General features: G+C 48.4%; 4 protein-coding genes across 4 annotated transcripts; 1 reads left to right on the top strand and 3 right to left on the bottom strand.

Annotated features, from left to right (window-relative positions):
• Window positions 1-328: 328 nt before the first annotated feature.
• Window positions 329-1,437, bottom strand: BHQ10_005187 (uncharacterized protein; the record flags this gene model as incomplete). Its single annotated transcript, XM_040877635.1, has 4 exons — window positions 329-490; window positions 549-972; window positions 1,023-1,258; window positions 1,315-1,437. 4 exons carry the CDS (start codon window positions 1,435-1,437, stop codon window positions 329-331), a joined length of 945 nt encoding a protein of 314 aa, XP_040733691.1.
• A 3,127-nt stretch (window positions 1,438-4,564) lies between these two features.
• BHQ10_005186 (uncharacterized protein) lies at window positions 4,565-9,416 on the bottom strand (the record flags this gene model as incomplete). Its single annotated transcript, XM_040877634.1, has 3 exons — window positions 4,565-8,598; window positions 8,649-9,084; window positions 9,132-9,416. 3 exons carry the CDS (start codon window positions 9,414-9,416, stop codon window positions 4,565-4,567), a joined length of 4,755 nt encoding a protein of 1,584 aa, XP_040733690.1.
• A 1,378-nt stretch (window positions 9,417-10,794) lies between these two features.
• BHQ10_005185 (uncharacterized protein) lies at window positions 10,795-11,773 on the top strand (the record flags this gene model as incomplete). The annotated part of the gene is made up of 2 exons (XM_040877633.1): window positions 10,795-11,332; window positions 11,412-11,773. The coding sequence occupies 2 exons, from the start codon at window positions 10,795-10,797 to the stop codon at window positions 11,771-11,773; spliced, it is 900 nt and encodes a 299-aa protein (XP_040733689.1).
• An 81-nt stretch (window positions 11,774-11,854) lies between these two features.
• BHQ10_005184 (uncharacterized protein) lies at window positions 11,855-15,071 on the bottom strand (the record flags this gene model as incomplete). Its single annotated transcript, XM_040877632.1, has 9 exons — window positions 11,855-11,889; window positions 11,940-12,054; window positions 12,103-12,523; window positions 12,582-13,028; window positions 13,080-13,241; window positions 13,292-13,463; window positions 13,516-13,990; window positions 14,043-14,225; window positions 14,280-15,071. 9 exons carry the CDS (start codon window positions 15,069-15,071, stop codon window positions 11,855-11,857), a joined length of 2,802 nt encoding a protein of 933 aa, XP_040733688.1.
• Between the last annotated feature and the right edge of the window lie 4,055 nt (window positions 15,072-19,126).

Here is a 19,126-nt window from a genome sequence, read left to right as displayed (position 1 = left end):
CCAAGTAGATGTTGAATATATACAACGAAGGTAAAGAATAAGAGAAGCGGCGCTGGGCCATCACCCGAGCTCCATTCTCCTTTTTCTGAGAAGGGAAGAGAAATTCAATGCGAAACACAAGGCGCTATCCAGGGTACGTATTGTTGACTTACACACTGATGTGTATGTATATAGTAGTCTGCTCAGGTACAAGCATACATCCTGTATAGGCCTGGGTATCAAATAGATATACGTAAACCACAAAAGTTAGGGTATTCAAGAAGCGAAGGAGGTGGCAAATTGACTTATGCGCAGAAGGATATCAATACGTATTTTCGGAAAGAGTCGTCTAGCTTGAGTAGACCTTGAGGGAGTTGATGAGCCAATAAGTATCGGTAAAGGCAGAAGGGTTGTTCTGGACGTAGTCATTGCAAGTGCTTGCCAAGCTGGAGCAAGTACTTGTGCTCCAGACATTGCCAGCCCAGTCACCGCAGAAAGTGATATCAAAGACCTAAGAGATGATTAATTAACTGTCATCTAGACAAGTAGGACTGCAAGGGGAAACGTACAATCTGGTTGGCAGTGAAGTGAGAGTCAATGTCGCAGTCACCCGCAAAGTAAGCTGCAGGTTCGCCCCAGGTACTTGGGTCAGGAGATCCGGAAGTCAGATCAGAAGGAGCACTGTCGTGGGTGAATTCAAAGACTTGAATGTAGTTGCTCGTCCATTCCATGGCGTAGATGCCGCCACCGGCGCTGTTGAACCCATCTCCGTAGGTGGCAGAAGAAGTCGCATCAATACCGCATCCGGCGTTGTTGCTTTGGCCCGGGGCCTGGGTCCAGCAATTGCTTGTCGATAGAGAACCAGTAAAGCCGGAATCGTTGATAGTGCAGCCCTCGCTCGTGTGCAGAGTCATGGCATTGTTGCTCTGCTGATTGACTCCTTCGATGATGTCGATTTCGCCGTTGTTTGGCCAGTCGCCTCCAACTGTCCAGCTAGTATTTATTAGTATCTATCAGCATCACAACCCTATCGGAGGACTTACAAAGCAGGCCAAGAGCCACAGACGGAACCTGGCATATGAGCCAGGTCAAGAACGAACAAGCCATGGGTGTAAGAAGCGGTACTAGTCAGGCGAACGCTATTACGACCACTGCCAGATGCGACATTTGAGGAATCGACTCCAATATAGGTAGCATTGCCGCTCGCATAGATCAAGCCGGCACTTTCGGCTGTACTCTCGTCGACATAATCAACATAGCCATTAGTAGGATCGGAATCCTACACAACGTTAGGAAGCAGCTCATTTGAGATCAATGCGAACGAAGGACTCATACGGTAAAAAAGGTGAACTTGGAGAAAAAGTCCAACCCAGTTGGGTAATCATCGTACAACGAGTAGGATTGAGCACTGCTCAAGCCGGTAAGGGCAGCTAGTTGAATGATAGTCGAAGTACGCATTCTGATCGAGCTGTTGTAAGGGGTAGCTGAATAGCAAACAGTTGAAATGTGTTTCAAAGAACAAAAAGTCAAGTATTCTTTTGCAAGGAGTGTAGGCCTCGTAAGAGGTGTCAAGATGACAACAATAGTAAGGAGTGAATTATCAGAGCACCAGGCTCAGATGAAATCTGAAGGAAGGAATGAATGAGCTATTCAAGCACAGCGTAGAAAGGTAGTGACAGGAAGAAGAAAAGAAGAGCATCGATTAGGCGAGGGTCTGGACCATTATATAACTTTTTTTTATACAGATACGGACTCATGCTTGGCCTGTTCAATAAGAGGCCAGCATCTGCTAGTCCCAGGAGACCAGGGACGAGGTGGGACGCAGGCCATGAGCCAAAGCCATGAGCTCGGGCAATATGACCAGGTAGTACCCCACAGAGAGCGTATGTATTGAAGAAACAGGCGACTCGAGCGATTGGAAGGCCTCGAAAGATAGAAGATAAATTTCCGGCGACTAGAGTACTAGCCAGGGGAGGGAAAGGCAATCTGGGAGTGGAGCGGGTCAGCAAGACGAAGTCGAGATACGTATCATCGGCCATAAGACTACTACGTACTGGGTACCAGTATGTACTATGCAATGTATACAAGCTAGTACTAGCTACAAGCCAGTAGGGAGCGTACGTCGTACTACTACAACATGCGGCAAAATACCGGACAGGCAGTTGACGGCTTTCGCATGGCCAGATCGGATGACCAGGGTTCTGGACCAAGGGGAGTCAAATTATCAGTAACGACGGCTCGAAACTAGGTCGCATTGCTAACGAAACAGAAGACGGGCCTGCAATCCGATTGCTCTGAAGCGACAGAAAATGCAATTTGACCATCTTGAAAAGAGGGTCCGGCAGTTGTCGAGTGAAAGGGCAGAAGTGAACAAAAACCAAAGAAGAATATGAGCGCTTGTTTCCTTTCCATCTGCCGTAGGCCCGTAGGATAGTTGGCCAATCGGGATGGCGAAACGTGGTTTTTGGGGATGTGGAAGCCCTAATTGCCCTGGATTTGGTGCCCTAAGTGTTCCTCAAAGAGGCTAACGCTGCGCAATGACCTCTGTTTGATCAGCAAGCACCTACAGCAGTCTGTAGTCTAGTACTGATCAGGTTTATATCTCCGTCTTTCTTTGCTTTTTTAGTGCAAATAGCTTCAAGGCGGTTAGCCGGCATGCTACATCCAATACGGGGATACGCTCGGAAAATTTGCTGATGAAACCCTAGAAATAGTGAGAGTCTAGACAGATCCCGGTAATTACTCGGCTTACAATGAACAAATATACCTATGAACAATGGTATGTAGGCACCTGATAAGAGACTAATCACACTAATTAATGGTACCTGAGAATTATGTATAGAAAGGCCACGATAACGGTGTATCTGGAGTACGCAACCGACATAGTCGTCTATTCCACTCGCCTGAGCATATGCTCGGTAGCGCGCGCGACTATGCATATACACTCATACGGAAACAAGTCCCAAATACAGAAAAATAAGAATATCTCAAGAATAAGCTATTTTCATCCAGAGTAGCAATGAAACGACATCAACTGGCTGAGAATCATTGTCGCGATATCCACCACACTGCAGCCACTAGACGCTACTTAGGATCGCCGGCATATTACTCGCCCTGTCCTTTGATCTCGATGGTCGTATCGAATAGCCAAGGAATTTTACGTACTAGGTGGCTTATAAACAAGCTTTGTTTCATGTAGAGTTCAGCTACATCTGTAACAGCGTCCGGCACATTTCGATAAAGGTGGCACATGCCACAAAACCGAATCATCTCCTGTCCACAACGTGACTCGAGACGTTCAATGCAATGGACCTGATCTGAAATTCTCCCATGTAGCACAAAATAATATCGATTCGCGCGTGGCTCTAGTACAGATCTAAATCTTGATCCTTGTAATCAGGCCGGAATAATCATCCACAGGTCATTTCATCGTCGGTAGGTGGTGTGAGCCCAAACACCCTCGCCCTGCGACCCATGATGAGGGCGTCGTTTGCGACGGGAGAGGCGTATGTCGTGTAACTCGTGGCGTGGGCAGGCGATGATGTTACGTTAAAAAAGATACAAAAAAAGACACGACAGTCCCCGTAAGTTTCTGATCTTTGTGATGAAAATTCGGGAAACCGAGAGATTACTGTACGTTGTGCCGCCTACAAAAGGCCTAGGGAGACTAGAGAGCGCTAATGTTTCATAGCACGCAAGCAGCAGGGAGAGTTAACCCTAACCGAAGTCTCGAGATGCCTACTTTCCCCGAATTTTCTGTTCTTCTACAAAATCTCTACTGTCATATTTCAAGTACGTACACATATAAGATTCATCGACATCTCATATCAGCAACTACTTATCAATCCACATTGGATGTTCACCGGTTGAAAACTCTCGGCATAACTCCCACAGCACTGAAACCATGCAGGTACAAAATAACGTTGCATCGGAGAGAAGAAACGGCTTCAACTAGCCAAGTACACGATACACACTACGTACTAGACGAAAGTTCGCTCTAGTCAGACGCTTCATGTTAAAAATGATCAGGTGCTCGGAAATGAGTTCTTTAGTCCTTCCTTTATCAATCAGTAAACCTTTGGGGATGACAGTGCATGTACCTGCATAAACTACCTCATCAACTACATACAGACAGTACTACGTTGGCTACATAGAAATTAAAGTCGCACCAAAGTCTTCAAGTGCCGTAGATAAATCAACCGCCAGAGTATGATTATGTACTAACTACTTAAAAAAGCCAGGTGGTCACCAATTGGTCCACTTTCCTGTTTAGGATAATGGATGTATCGATGTACCATTCGACACTCAGTTGGCGGTAAGTTTGGATGCGAATGTATGACTGTTCAATTGCAATTGCCGACATTAATCTACGTTCCTGCATGAGTCTGAACTCTATCACATGCATTCGTTTCGTCCTGTATACTATGTGATATGACTTGCCTAGCTTCACAAACAGATAAATATCTTGATACATCCAACTATATACAAACATATGCTAGATAGGTTACATTGTAATGTCGTGACACACGCACACACGCACACAACCATAAAAAATCAAACAGCCAACAGAAAAGAGGTATTGTCATCATGTACATATCGTGCAGGAAAGTTCCCGACTCGTTTCGTGTCCAAGTTTATTCATTTGCTGGTGTGACTCTAACTTGCCCTCTCTCGCGGGACCCAACTTGGTCACCAGACAACTTTGATGATAGAGATGGCGACATGCGAAGACTACTATCGGTCCTAAGCCTAGTCCTTTGGAGTTCTCGGTAGTGTCGTTTGACGATGCATTGTCATCACTATCATCAACTTCCGTTGCCGTATCGACGTTACTACTGCTGTTGTTGGTGACAGTCAGATTTCCATCGTCTTCGCCGCGGTTCTTGCTTGGGCCCTTGCCCTTGGAAAGTGCGATGCGGTCATCTACCTGCCGCTCGCTTCGTCGGCGGTCTTCATTGTCCTTCTTTTGTTCCCATGCAGTCCATAGAGATGCGCCTGCTCCAGGTCCCCAGATGCGACGGCGGCAAATCTCGCAAACCTGGCCTCTAGGTCGCCAGCCGTGTTGGCGGAGCTTGGTGACTTCGTTCACGTGTACGAATAAATCTTTATCAAGCATGCCATTGGCCAGAGACAGTAAGGATTCTTCGTATGTATATGCAGAAAAGATAGATGCGAGGACGGAACGTAGTTCGGATAGTGACGGTGAAGTAGTCGCAGCTTGGGTAAGGAAGGCTCGAAGAATGCGTAAGAACGACAGCCCCGTTCGTTCACTGGGTGACGGTCCGCCGGTTGTCGTACTGGTTAGTAGCGCAGTGAAGACTTTCTGCACCAACTGTCGGAATGAAGATATCAACTCCACGTCCCCATCAGATCGATCCTGAACCTCAGATGACAGCAAGGATTTCAGTTGATCTGGAGTCGACGTCTTTTGTAGAAGCGAGGAGATATTGCGAGCCATCCGAACAACTGCATCAATCAAGTCTAACCAGAGATTCTCCTCGAATGTCAGTGGCTCCTGCAAAGCCATCACAGAACCGCGTTTGTTGATTCGCACGTTGTCGTTGCCGTTGCGAAGAGGCTGCGCATTTTTTGTTTGTCCCTGGCACAACCATATTCCAACTCCTGAGTACTTCTGCACGCTCTCCAAGAGATCTCCAACAGCCTCAAACGTACCAGCGGCGTCGGGTGCCTCCTCTGCATTGGTCAGTATTCCCACCAGGCCGGATTCCAAAGTGTTCAAGTATGCTAGTAGACGGTCCATGGCCTTGCGAACCTGCCCTTGCCGCGCTAAGAGTACAACCGCCGCGTCAACAACACCACTTCCCTCCATCGCAGGCAGAACTTCGTCTAGCCGCAGGTCGTTGACCCGCAGTGTATCGACATAATCTGCCACGTGAGGTCGATTGTATCGACACAGTAACTGTACATATAACTCGACCATCGACTTTTCGAGCTCTGCTGGAGTGCCTGGAGTGGCAGTGTCCGAATCCTGTGGTTCAAGTAGCGTCGACAAATAATGATATTGCTTATAATCATCTTGCTTCAACGACTTCAAGAAGACTGCGTGCAATGAAGGCATGAGCTCTTGAACTGTGCGCGCTGTTTTCGAGACATTGATAAGCGCCAACTCGCCTGCCCGACTCTTGATCACCTGTAAAACATCCTCTCGTTGTTTACCGGTAAGCGCACTTCTTGATCGCAGACATTCATATATACAATTGAAGACATCCTCTCGCTCACTCGTGTCCTCGAGATAAGTGACAATAAGCTCAGCATACTGCTTCTCGGCGCGGTAGGTAGACTTCAGCACACGGTAAAACCCCGCTTCTTTGAAAAGAGGTATCAAGCTCTGAAGATCAGGGGGATGGTAGGTAGATAACAGATATTCCACACTGAGTTGACAATCTTCTGCAAGCTCTGGGGTAGGCCATTGACACAACCGCTCAAGCACTTGATACAATGTGGAGCCTGAGAGTAGAATGTATTGAGGGTACTTTGGCAGGTTCCTCGCAATGAACATGTCGAGAAAAATACTTTCGTCGGGACCAAACTCGCTATTGCCCATGACATCTAAAAGAACACTAACGAGGAATTGGCGGTTAATGGTCACGCCGGAAGAGCTTGGCTGTTGGGATTCACCATCAGCAGCATCAGCCGAGTCATTCAAGAAGCTATCTTCAAATGCCTCGTTCAGCATGCTCATGAAACTAGAGGAATCAAACTTGAGAATCGTACGAAGCGCGCCAAACGGTTTTTGCTTCGAGCCAGGAAGATGGGTTCCAGTAAAAAGGTAGGTGTACAACGTTTGCTTTGCGTTGACTGCCTGATCTTCAGTCATCTCTTCCCCGGTGGGATATGTGCGTCCGGTGAGGATGAAGGAAAGATACGGGAAAGCTTTCATTGCATTCTCATATTCGATCGATGCGACATTCTCGGTAGAATCCATTACGCGAGTCGCGAATGCCAAAAGCTCTTCCAACGGCCCAACGTAGTCCAATAGCACACAGTTCCAAACATAGATAAAGGCATCGTAAAGATTGTGTTGTTTACACAGCGTGGTCACCTGTTCGATGTCCATGGTGGTAGGGTCAAGAAGACAGATCACCTCTTCAAGACGCGTCGACGTGTATGTAGTTGAGTAATGGCTGATCAGAGCTTTCAAAGCTGTCGGGGGCATAGATCTGACTTTGTCGTCTCGTATAAAAGGTTCAAGGATATCCAAGAAGATACCCTCTGAATCATGTTCGTCATACCAATCATAGACCTCGTCCCAAAGGAAATCAAAGTTCTCCATGCATATACATGCAGTTATGCTTGCATCAGCAAGGGCTTCCAATTGTGACTTTTGAAGACGCTCGGTGCCTGCATCTTCATTCCTTCCAAAGGCAAACTTGAGAGAAGCAGATATCATCTCAAGTAATTTTTCTTCAACAACCGAGTGTCGCAGATCGTCTTCTTCAGGAAGCCCAACTGTCAACTTCTCCGCGTCTCCTTGGTAATATGATGTCGCTAGCCGGATTGCCGAGACAAAGTCGCCGGTTTCCATATACGCAAGCAAACGATCAGCCCAGTTAGACAGACTTCCCACAGACAAGTCATTGTAGCCCAGCAGGAAGAGACGACCCTTGTAGGCTTTTATACTTTGGTAAAAGGCATCCGCAACCACCCCATGCATGTTCGCATTCTCTTCGTCGTACTGTTCTACCAACGTATGGAGGTGAGATGAGAAGGAATCAGTGTGGTAAATATGTTTGTGGATAAGATCAAAAGAGTCTGTCACACGAAGTGTTTTGTCTTCGAGGATCAGCAACTGTTGAGTGATAGTCAGGACAGCCAAAACAGATCGACTCAACCATTGTACAGCAACAATTGCTTCGTTAGCCCGCCAGCGACTTCTGGGGCGAAACTCGAGGACAGGCGGGCGATCCTTGGACGGCTCACCATCCGCATCTGATTCATGGACGTCTAGTACGGTCAAGACATTCGACCAGCAGTAGACGAGCTTTGTATGTGATATCTCCTCTTTTCCTTTGAGTTTGATTGCAGGAAACCACGCCAATGCAGCGCTCATAACGCTGTGAGAACCAACTTCCTTTGGTCGGGGCGTTTTGAACTGAGTATGTGCTACGGGGGTCGTTGACACGATAACAAGTAGATACGGCGTAAGCATTGCGACCAAGCCGAGTCCGTCCGTCGACTGATCAACATTGCCCAGAGGCAGAGGCGAAAATGCCAACACAGAGCTAGGTTTTCTCGGCTTCGCTTCCTCGGAAGGGGGCTCCGGATATCGTCCCAGGATCCTAGTTGTCTTGACCGTTCTAGCAACTGCGCCCATGCCTCGAGTTGCCAAGTGCGAAAACGCCATACCGCGATCATCGGCAGAGACCAAGGCAGTTCGTCTGGTACCAAGGAAGCCGATGTGAACGACAGCAACGCCAGTTATGTGACCATCAGAAGCGCCTTGAACATGTTGAGCCATTGGCGTGGGCGGAATGTGGAGGAACGGTCGCGAAGCTCTCGAGATTTCCCATGTGAATATTTCGCCTTGTGCGTGTCCTACTGCGACGGTTGTGTGGTCCGCGGATATGGCTAAAGAGGCGACGGCGCCAGCTTCAACGGCTGTTACGGTCAATTAGTAAAGAAACACATATGAAGGAAAGCGCACGAACCCTTTGTTCCAGGACCAATAATCGTCTTTAAATTCTGTTGATAGTCGAAAACAAGAACAATACCCTTAGATGTGCCTAGCACAATAGCTGTCGACACACATATACAAGTCGGCCGCCCGAAATTCCGTCGACCAATTTCCGAGAATGCTTGCCCTGCAATCTTGCGCAGTTTTGTCCATCGTACGACCTCCCACGGAGCTTGCGGTGTGTCAGGCTCGAGTTCAGGTGTGGTGGAAAAAGGCGGTTGACTAGCAAATGAGGAGTTGCGGGAATGCGTGCGCAATACGAATGGAGATGATGGTCGGGGACTGCTAAACGAAGATGATAATCTCGATTGAAAGCGTAGGTCGAATGGACGGTGGGCGGGGCTGGGACTTGATCTGTTAGAAGCTCGAAAGGCTAGAGCACTGCTACTTGGTGACGATTGCAGAGAGCCCTAAGTTGTCAGAATGGATAGTCATATGTTAGGTTCGTTGTACTCACATGTAGAGATGGAGTATCGTCCGGTATGGACGAGAGCTCGTCGGCGCTCCCTGGTGCCTGCGGCGGGRGACGGGGAGKACTTTGATCTTGCTGATCGAACTCCTGATTGTCCACATTCACCGAGGGCAAGTCATCCGTCTGTTCCTCCGCATCATTGCGTTCTACTGTATCGTTCGCATACTCAGACTGCCCATTGACATGGGCAGGGAGGTCCTCATCTTCCTGGCCGAGATCAAGCTCATCCTCGCGGGCGCCTTCATCATTCCCCTCGTTCGTGGAGCTCATCGGCAACGCAGTCGAATGTTCATTGCTTCGCAAGACAGTACAGGTGGTGGCAGTACTTGGGACTTGTGGGTAGGTTGCTTAGGAGCTATGGTAACCTTGAATGTGGTTGGCTGATCGACGAGCTTGTTGTGGTGTCAATTGGTCTGTGACGTCGCCAACGGTACGGAGTCGGTCGCATCAGCCTTCGAATACCGTAAAGAGTATCTATTGCTTTCTAGCGGTTGACGTTTAATGGGACGCGGAGGATCGCTAACCTAGTAGCATCGACTGATGTAAACACCGATAGTGTTGTCTGTATAGGCAGCTGCCCGCTGGACGCAGCTTAGCCACCGCCTTCCCTTTCGGCTTGCGTAATCTCGGGTCGGCGGCTGTCCAGGGCCCAGCCACACCCAACACGAGCCACACCAGGTACCATCAGCCTCATGCCCCACAACTCTCTATTTACTTCGACCAGACTCTCAACATCTGAGTTACAATAGACTGCTAGTTAGGGATTATAGGCAGGGTCAGTATTATCGTTGACATACTATTATCGAGATTGTCGTGTCTTCTTGTCCCCCTCACGCCAGTTGACAGCGTCCGGCTTGTCATACCCTGGTACGGACCGTCTACGGTAGCATTCGGGCCAGAACACCTAAACATGAGGGGAATGACGATCATCCATCTCGATCCTAACGAATATCTAGCTAATCATCATCCTTTTTTTCTTATTCCTAGTTGCATATGTATCCTTGATACACTACGTATGTACCTACGTACGTGTATGCAAGACGGTAACATCAAGCTTCTCGCCGTGTACACATACATATATATCTCTCCTTGCACGTGTTTCTATTCCCCTGAAACAGTCACGTTCCATCTACCAATCGCCAAGCATATTTCTCACATGCCTCTTCAGATCCTATTTTGCATGACAAAACTAAACCTACCTAGGTGGCCATCATAAGCCAGGGTAGTATTCCACCCTTAGTTTGCATGTAGTATACATCTGTTCCTGTTAGCATGCCAAGTGACTGGTCTTGGATCGACATTCGATCCGATGATCCTGCTATTTTCTTCTACTTGCGTACGTGCTAAATTTATGCATGATATTGTTACATGTGACGCCCCGGAGCAGGGATTAATCCATGTGTAACCCTGCGAATGGGACGCGCGCGTGCGATACTGATTTGTTTCTATAGGTAAGTCAGCTACAAGCGCGTAGGTATATAAGGATGTGACTATATCTTGTGGGCAAAATGGGATGGATATTGGACTTCGTCAGCAATTATAAAGGCACCTACATTCCTAGGTAAGGCTGGTCGAGTACGTACCTAGGTAGGTCTCCAAATCTCTTCGCGATAGCAAACATCTAACAAACATCTAGTAAAACGCCAAAATGCATCTCAACAACCCCCTAAGCCTGCTCGCCGCCGCCGCAGCAGCCGCCCTCATCCCACTAGCATCAGCGCAATGCAACGGCAAAACCGCCTACTGCGACCGCTCCTGGTCCAATATTACCACCGTCGGCGCCCACGACAGCCCCTTCGTCGGCAGCGGGCTCAGCGACAACCAGGACATCAACATCACCGCACAACTCGAGATGGGCATCCGTTTTCTGCAGGGTCAGACGCACTACTTCCTCGACGAGCTGATGATGTGTCATACCAGCTGTCTACTCGAGGACGCGGGAACTCTTACGAATTTCCTGTCTGAAATCAAGACGTGGCTAGACTCGAATCCGCAGGAGGTTGTGACGGTGTTGGTTACAAATGGCGATAGTGTGGGAATTGGCAATTTCAGTGCCGCGTTTGAGGCCAGTGGTATTCAGGAGTATGCGTATGTGCCGAGCACGAGTCCTGATGTGCTGCCGATTGGGGATTGGCCGACGTTGCAGGAGTTGATTGATCAGGGAAAGAGGGTTGTTGCTTTCTTGGGTATGCCCAATTCTTCTCTCTCTCACATGAAAAGAAAAAACAAAGAATAAGGGGAAAGATCAGAGCTGACAAGGTACAGACTACGGCGCAGATATGTCATCAGTCCCCTATATCCTCGACGAGTTCGCCTACTACTTTGAGACACCCTACGACGTGACAGATTCCACCTTCTCGGACTGCAGTATCAATCGCCCTTCCGGCGCAAGTGCCGATGGTCGCATGTATATCGTCAATCACTTCCTTGATGAGGATATTCTGGGCATCGATATCCCCGATCGCGATGCTGCGGCTGCTACGAATGCGGTCTCTGGCACGGGTAGTATTGGGGCCCAGGCGGCGCTTTGTGAGGGTCTGTATGGGCGCGCGCCAAATGGGATTTTGTTGGATTGGACTGATTTGGGTGATCCAATTGGTGCCCAGAATGCGATCAATGGAGTCTGATGCGAAAGCGGAGATGGTGCCATGTATATGTGTATTTAGTATGTATATAGTATATACATTGATCTGATAAGCCCATCTATTTTATTCCTCGTCAATTTCAGCCTGCATTTGGCGTTCTGCAGCATGTTAGCCGGCAATAACGTATTCAGTAGAAAAACAAACCCACCATATATTTTATTCGCAGATGCGATAATCATTTCTGCTTTGCGAGTCATCTTCGCAGCATACCGTTCAGCCTCTTCTTCCGAATTTGGATGCGATTGACTTTTCCGAGATCGAGCCTGTTAAATATTAGTATCGCATACGTATAGGCGAAAGAAGGTGAATACCATTATCAGAACAGGAACAATATCCCTTGCGTCCGCATCCGCTAAAGCCCGCACGCTCCGAAAGCCATTTTCCCACAACAGTCTCGCAGTCCAACTCTTGACATGAGTAACTTGGGCCATCTCGAGAAGGTCATCTCTGGCACCCGCCTGGAGTCGATCACGCATATGCTCAAGGACAACCGCGAGCATGCCCCACCCCATTCTCTGACAGAATTTGACCATGCCCGCTGCGAAACCGTGACATGTCTGTGCCAGAGTCTGTACGACACCTCGTGGAACGTTATATCGCCTCGCGACAGTCGATAGCGGAATTTCGTTACTGAGATCACGTAGTTGGAATGCCGCGTATGCGCGACGGTATATTCTGGATAGTTGCTGCTGCTCTGGATCTTCTTCTTTAATATTTCGACCAGTTTGTACCCTGTATAATGATTAGCAACGTCCCTTTCTTTCTTTCTTTCTTATTTTTGACAACATACATATTGTTCACAAACCCAGGCTGCACTCCAACAAAAAGCAACGCCCGAATCCCACTTTCATCCAAAAGATCCAACTGGTCTCGAAAAATAAGCCAATCGATATTCGTATTCATAGCCACGCTGAGCGGAGTGAACATGTAGAATACGTGCATCTCGCCATCCATGACAAATGCTTGAAGAGCACGTTTGAGTTCCTCATACACAAATATTCCGTCATCAGGCGAGAATGATGATGCTACAATGGCAGCGCCTAGTTTTGTCGACTCATAGGAATCGTCGTCGCGAAGGCGGATGAGATCCGTGTCGACTAGTTCTTGTAAGCTGGTTTCGATCAGTTGTTCGATTTCGGCTTCATCGCGTGTCTTGCATAGAAGAGTGCATCTCATGAATTCATCGATCGCCTCACGGCCAGATACCAAACGTGTTGCAATGCCTTCTAATAGTGCTCTAGCGACATAGTGTCAGCAAAAGTCAAGTATATCAAAATAGATGACACACCTTTTTACTCCTTTGTTATCCTGTGCCAAACAGCTATCAACAGCTGGCGTCTCGGCATCCCAAATCTCAGAGATAGCTTCCAAATCTGCTCGCTGACAGATGAGATAGGTTTCACCAACGGTGTCCTTTCCTTTACGGCCTGCGCGTCCTCTCATTTGTCGTCTGTATTGATCAGTTCTCCTGTGAGCCGAGTATCCGCTAGATAAACATACAACAATGCCGGCCCGACAATATCACGGCCCATTCTGGCACCTTGCATGATAACTCGTCTTGCAGGTAGATTTACGCCTGCTGCAAGACTGCACGTCGCCACGATAACTTTGATAGTACCTCGGTCATATGCCTCAGCAACCAAATCGCGTTCTTCGGTAGTCAATCCAGCGTCTGGTGCAGACAGTCAGCAGCAGACTTGTAAATATGTTAATAGCCTGCTTACGATGAAATGCAACCCCTTTGATGATAGTAATCTTAAAAACCGGATCCAATCCGCACGGCAGACTTCCCAACTCAGCCAACAAATCGAGTCGCCTTTCCAAAAGCTCCGGATCTAGAGTCGACGGCGAAGGCATTGCCTCGCTGATCAACTGCGCACTCATTTGACAAGCATGTCGGCTACCGCAGAATACCAAAGCCCCAAATCCAGCAGTGGCCGTTTCAATAGCCAGAGAGACCATTGCGTTTGCGGTGGGAAGACTCAACGACTTATATGGGGATGAGTCGACCTTCCTGCAAGGCGGCACCGTATCCTGCACTGCACCGGACTGTAATTTCCTGGCTGTATGGAAGAACTCCTTGGAACTTATGGCGGGGKATATCGAATTATCGTAGACCAAGTATTCCTCAATCGGCACTGGGCGATGAGCCGATGCATGAAAAGAGGCATGAAGCCAGTCGGCAAGTAGTTGGGTATTCTACCCCGTCAGCCTGCTTTTATACTGAGTTGGCTTGTATCTAATTACTCACAGAAAGAGTAGCGCTCATGCCAATGATCTGAATGTCTTGTTGCAGCAGTAACAGCTTCGTGACCATCAATTCCAGGAGATAACCACGGCTGTCATCATCTAGCATATGTATCTCGTCCACGACCACTACTGCTAGGTCATCGATATTACATTCCTCGATGGCCGTATTAACCAGAGAATTTGCCTACACCGAGAATGAGAAAAGGAATACGAAAGCTCTACAGATTTGCAAACCCACCTTTTCAATTGTACATATTGCGATATCAGTGTCGGCCCAGGTGGCTCGCGATTTACTGCCTCCAAAAAAACCCGTTACACGGATTTCCTTTGATGGTTGATTCCATCGCTGTTTCGTCGAAGCCGAGGGATCGACATTCTTTTCAACATCCTGGATAATGCGACGGAGCCATTTGAGCTTCTCCTGCACCAAGGCAACGTACGGTAATACCAGGATAGCTTTGCGCTGGGGATTTTCTATAACTCTTTTGAGCATCAACACATCAGCGACCAATGACTTGCCGCCTCCCGTAGGCGCCGTGTAGAGCAGATTCTTTTCGGCGGTCAGATGGCCGCGGCCAAGCAGACACGAGGCCTGCCATGGATAAATGCTGTGGATGCCTACAGCCTGAAAATTGGCGACTAGTACAGGCGGCAGGCCATATTTAGGATGTTGAAGGGAGAGCAGGGGGTTATTGCTCGACTGGCTTGGGGCAGGCGGCGGCGCCAAGGGCGGGATCGCACTGACGGAATTATTAGCACTAAGAGAGCGAATCGGGCTAGCCGCGATGCGTATCTCGTGAGTGGCTGTCGACGCTCGAATGAAATCCACCGGCCGCCGTTTGGGATCGTTGCTGTGTCCGACCATCGTTGCATTTGCTGCTGCAGTGGTCATCGATGTTGCGACAGAGGCAACAGGTTCTTTGGAGACCGAGCTTTGATGCGATCGCTTCAGGCCAGCGACTGTCGTAGTCTGTTGACGGGCTGTGTCCACTGAGGTCTGGAAGCCATGACTCTGGAAAGGCCCAGACATATTATGCTGGCGCGCGACGAGATGACGAAAACAATTCAGACGTCAAAACCAAACCGAGTTCTCATCGAGTCATCATGTTGCTGTAAGAAATACTAGGATATGATCCTAGGTTCGTGTCCGATCAACAGATACTGCCTTCCAAATGGTCGTGTTGATGTCGGGGAGTTCCTTCCGCGATGCGGTCGGATATTTTGGCAACACTGGATAGACACCTGAGGCTGCCTCGCGGATGCGAGTAGCCAATCATGTAATGCATAACCCTGCACCTTGTTGATCTACTACGTCGTAAGTAGTACGTACTACGAATACGTTATACACACCGCGTAGTGTGGTGTTGAATAACGTTCTGTCTACGTTGGTTTTGATATACATGATCAGTCAAATTTGACTGGCAAAAATGTGGCGGTGACTGCCGAGAGGGGTGACAAGTGCTATGACTTGGGAGCAAGGCAGCGTGCCCATGCAGAGCCACCAAGCAGTCACAGTGATAACCGGTTAGTCTACAGCACTAACAAGTAGTGACTCGTACGAATGATAATACAGACTGAACAGTTAAGACTGCAAGAAGGACGAAAATGGCAATGCAGTGCCGCATTGCTCTGTTCGTATTCCGCTTGACTGGAATGATCTTGATATGAGTGGGCACGGGGCTAGTCTAACCCGGGCCCTAGCCTCGGTGCGGCTTCTATTGGTCTGCGGATGATACTCGACTTTACGGAGTATGCTCGGTAGCAGAAACAGGATGTATGCTGTGTGCGTGGTAATTCGATGTTAAGAGCAATTTAATCCTGTGCTGATGGTATGATGGCTGATGGATTGCCCTTTGTATATACTACGTAGTATATCAACATTTTAACGCGATCAAATCAATGCGTATGTATAAATCGAACTACCACCTTGATAGCCGCATTCTTTGCGAATCTGATCGTCGATGTCCCATATCCAAAATAATCGTCAACTGGGATGCAAGATTTTACTCTGTAAATGTTGGAGCGACCGCGATTCATAGCCCATCGCGATTAACCAGGGACAGCAAATTTGCCCATGCTCGCTCGATCCAGGTCACTTGACCAGAGCGATCAAATACTGACAAACAAACTTTGAAAACCCTTGATCCCAGACCCTCGTCACCACGAATGTGCGAAACTTATTACCATATACACAAATGCCGAAACGATGAAAATTCCGACCATCGAGTCTCACTGGAGTTGATGCGCGAACCGAACTTGACAATCCTTTGTAGAGTAACGCTGGTCTCCCGATGCTCCGTACTAGCCGACGTGTTGATAAAGTGCTCTATCGTACTCCGTGAAGCACTGAGTAGTGCTCAGTGGCAAAAGTAAAACAGCCGCCGGCCCGCCAGCACGGAGCAAATTTTGTGATTCGCGGGCGCTGATTGGACCGAGTGACCCGAGACGACGTGGTCAATGACCCCGGCTTGCCCTTGCCCCTTTACTTTTTAGTTAATAATTACGGAGTACATAGTACGGTTTTACTGAGCATTCAGCACCTCAATCGCTCCTCAGCCTATCATCGCCGCGCTCTCGGGCTGCTCGCCCTCGCTGTTCTCAGAGTTTCGCTGGACATTGACTTACGCACAAACTTACCACGTACTTGGATCTGTGGACCTGTCTCGAGTTGAATTCCCGGACTGGTAATGTCGGTGGGGATCGCTCGCAACTGATCGTGACTGTGAGTGTGTGACCGTTGAGCTCTACATCTGAAACCAACAGTCACCATGCTCGCAGTAGATAGCCTGAATACTCACCACTGTGCTTCTGCAACAGCTTCTACAAGACTACTATCCCGTATTCTGATTACATTAGTATCCGTTCTGTAGACAGTCACCTGCTGTGCATCCCAATCAAGCCACGGCCCAAATGGGGTGCAGAGGGCGATGGCTTGGCACCATGCAGGTCAATCCTCATTGCGCTCCCTCCACTCAGTCTTCGTCTTAGTCAACTATATATTATTCATTTCCAGCACAACAGTAAGAAAAAGATTGCCGCTTGTCGTCCGGTCGCGCGCGACAAACAATCGACTCGTCCGGCAAACGAATCCCACCAGACGGGGCCCGATAAACGTGTGACGGCTGGTCGTGCGTTGCTTTGGCATCCACTTTCTTATGCAGACATGTCCACCACAACCATCACCACCCTTCCATTCAATGTCGACTATTGTAGAGATCTCTATAGAATCCAAAAGTCCGCAAATTTGTCTACCTAATAATATCTCTTGACAAGTAGCTAGACCAGGATATAAATACCACAAGGCTCGCTATCACGAAGTCTTGGCAGCTGCATTCCTGGTTCCGCAAGACATACTACGATTGAACTAGTCAGACAGTCATGACTGGACACGAAAGAAGCAAAAAGATTCCTCCATTGTACCACCGCGCGTCGTGGCCCGTTATCGCGTGCCCAGATTCTCTTCATTATTTGAGACCTCCCCATCCCATTTTTTCATTCTATCTTCGTAGCCTAGGCATTTGATCGATATTATCTCTCCGGCAGCCCGGGTACAACCGTCCATTCACGAGCAAGGGACTGGGGAGCCAAGCTGGCCTATTTATTGCTCTTCCAAGGTTATCTTCATCGTTATTCTCACCGTTATTCTTCAATTCCTTCAAGAATACCACCTAACGCTGCACTCAGCCTGAGAAACGGAGGACACAGTAAAAGCCTTGATTAGTCAAAGCACTCCGTACGTGCTCCCCACTGAGTAAGTAAGTCATTATCGCACATGCCCTAGTTGGATAGTATGAGATTAAATCGAGACTATCGGGGCTAGACTGACTAAGGCTCCCAGGCAATAAGGCAATAAGCTCCAACGAACGCACGTCGAAGGTTGGGCGGAACTTCTTTCTATTTTATTTCCCTTGATCTGATTCGGCGCTCTCATGTCATTCCCTTCTTCACCTTCCTCCTACGTCTCCATCCATCCATCCTCTTCTTTCTCTTCACTTTCTCTTTTTACTTTCCTTCTTTTGAATATTCCTCTTCCCTCTTACAACCCTTCCCCCCGCGCCTGACTTTTCTTACCACGGCATATCCTACCGCATCTCCCAACTGCGCCATTTGTTCTTGCCCTCTTGGATTTGATATCCTACATCACGCCCACCTACGCTTTTCACTATCGCCAGTTTCAACTTCCAACTACTAGGTAATAATTTCCGCCGCAACCTGACTATTTGTTGTAAGTTACACCCGGACCTTTCTTCTCTTCCTCCCTTTCTTCGCTCTACCTGCGATCAACGCACAAGACTCCCTCCCCATACCTTTTCCTACTTTCTTGCTTTCTCTGTTGGTTCAAACCTCCTGCTTCGTTATTGTTCAGTCGCCTCTCTGATACATGTATCAACCTGCATGCGTCTGGCGATTCCATCTCCCCATCCTGTCCTTTCGCCTACCCTGATTGTCATCATTCATTGTTGCAGCTGTCCCTAGTCTGGGTTGGGTATTTTCCTTCTCGCCGCGTTCCCGCTCCACACGCGCCGGCGTAGATCAAACCCAAGCCGCTGGTGGCTTGCATTCTCTCGATCATTTTCTCATTACTCTGTCGTCTGTCGTGATGCTGCAAACCTGACAAGGTACACACTACTCGCGACTAGTACGACCTACCCAGTACTAAGTGGCTCCTCCTCACATATTTTTAATATTTCCTCCCGTACGCTCCACGCGCGTTCAATTTTCTTATGCCCTTTGTTCTACAACAGCCACGGCCTCCTGTTTCACTCGGCCTGTTCTTCTCTATTCTGTATCATCGTTGTCACCATCCTCAATTTTCTTCTTATCTCGGGCCCGCCTGTCGAACCTTTCCCTGGTCTCTGCCCTCGCCACATCTGAGCAATCATCTTACATACACATCCCTTCACCCGCACTTTCTCAACCTGCACACTTCTACCTGAATATCAACCTCATTTCTCTTTTTCTTTTGGGTCACTTCTCCGCCACCACCAAGCACGTTCAATTTTCCTCTCGCAAATAATTGTTCCCCCCCACATCGCATCGCACCTAATTTGTCCTTCACAACCCATTTTTACTTACTTGTACTTG

This window comes from Talaromyces amestolkiae (genome assembly GCF_001896365.1).
Source record: "Talaromyces amestolkiae strain CIB chromosome Unknown scaffold9.1, whole genome shotgun sequence".
In the NCBI taxonomy this organism is placed as follows: Eukaryota; Fungi; Ascomycota; class Eurotiomycetes; order Eurotiales; family Trichocomaceae; genus Talaromyces; species Talaromyces amestolkiae.
This window is presented reverse-complemented; position numbering and strand designations above follow the sequence as displayed.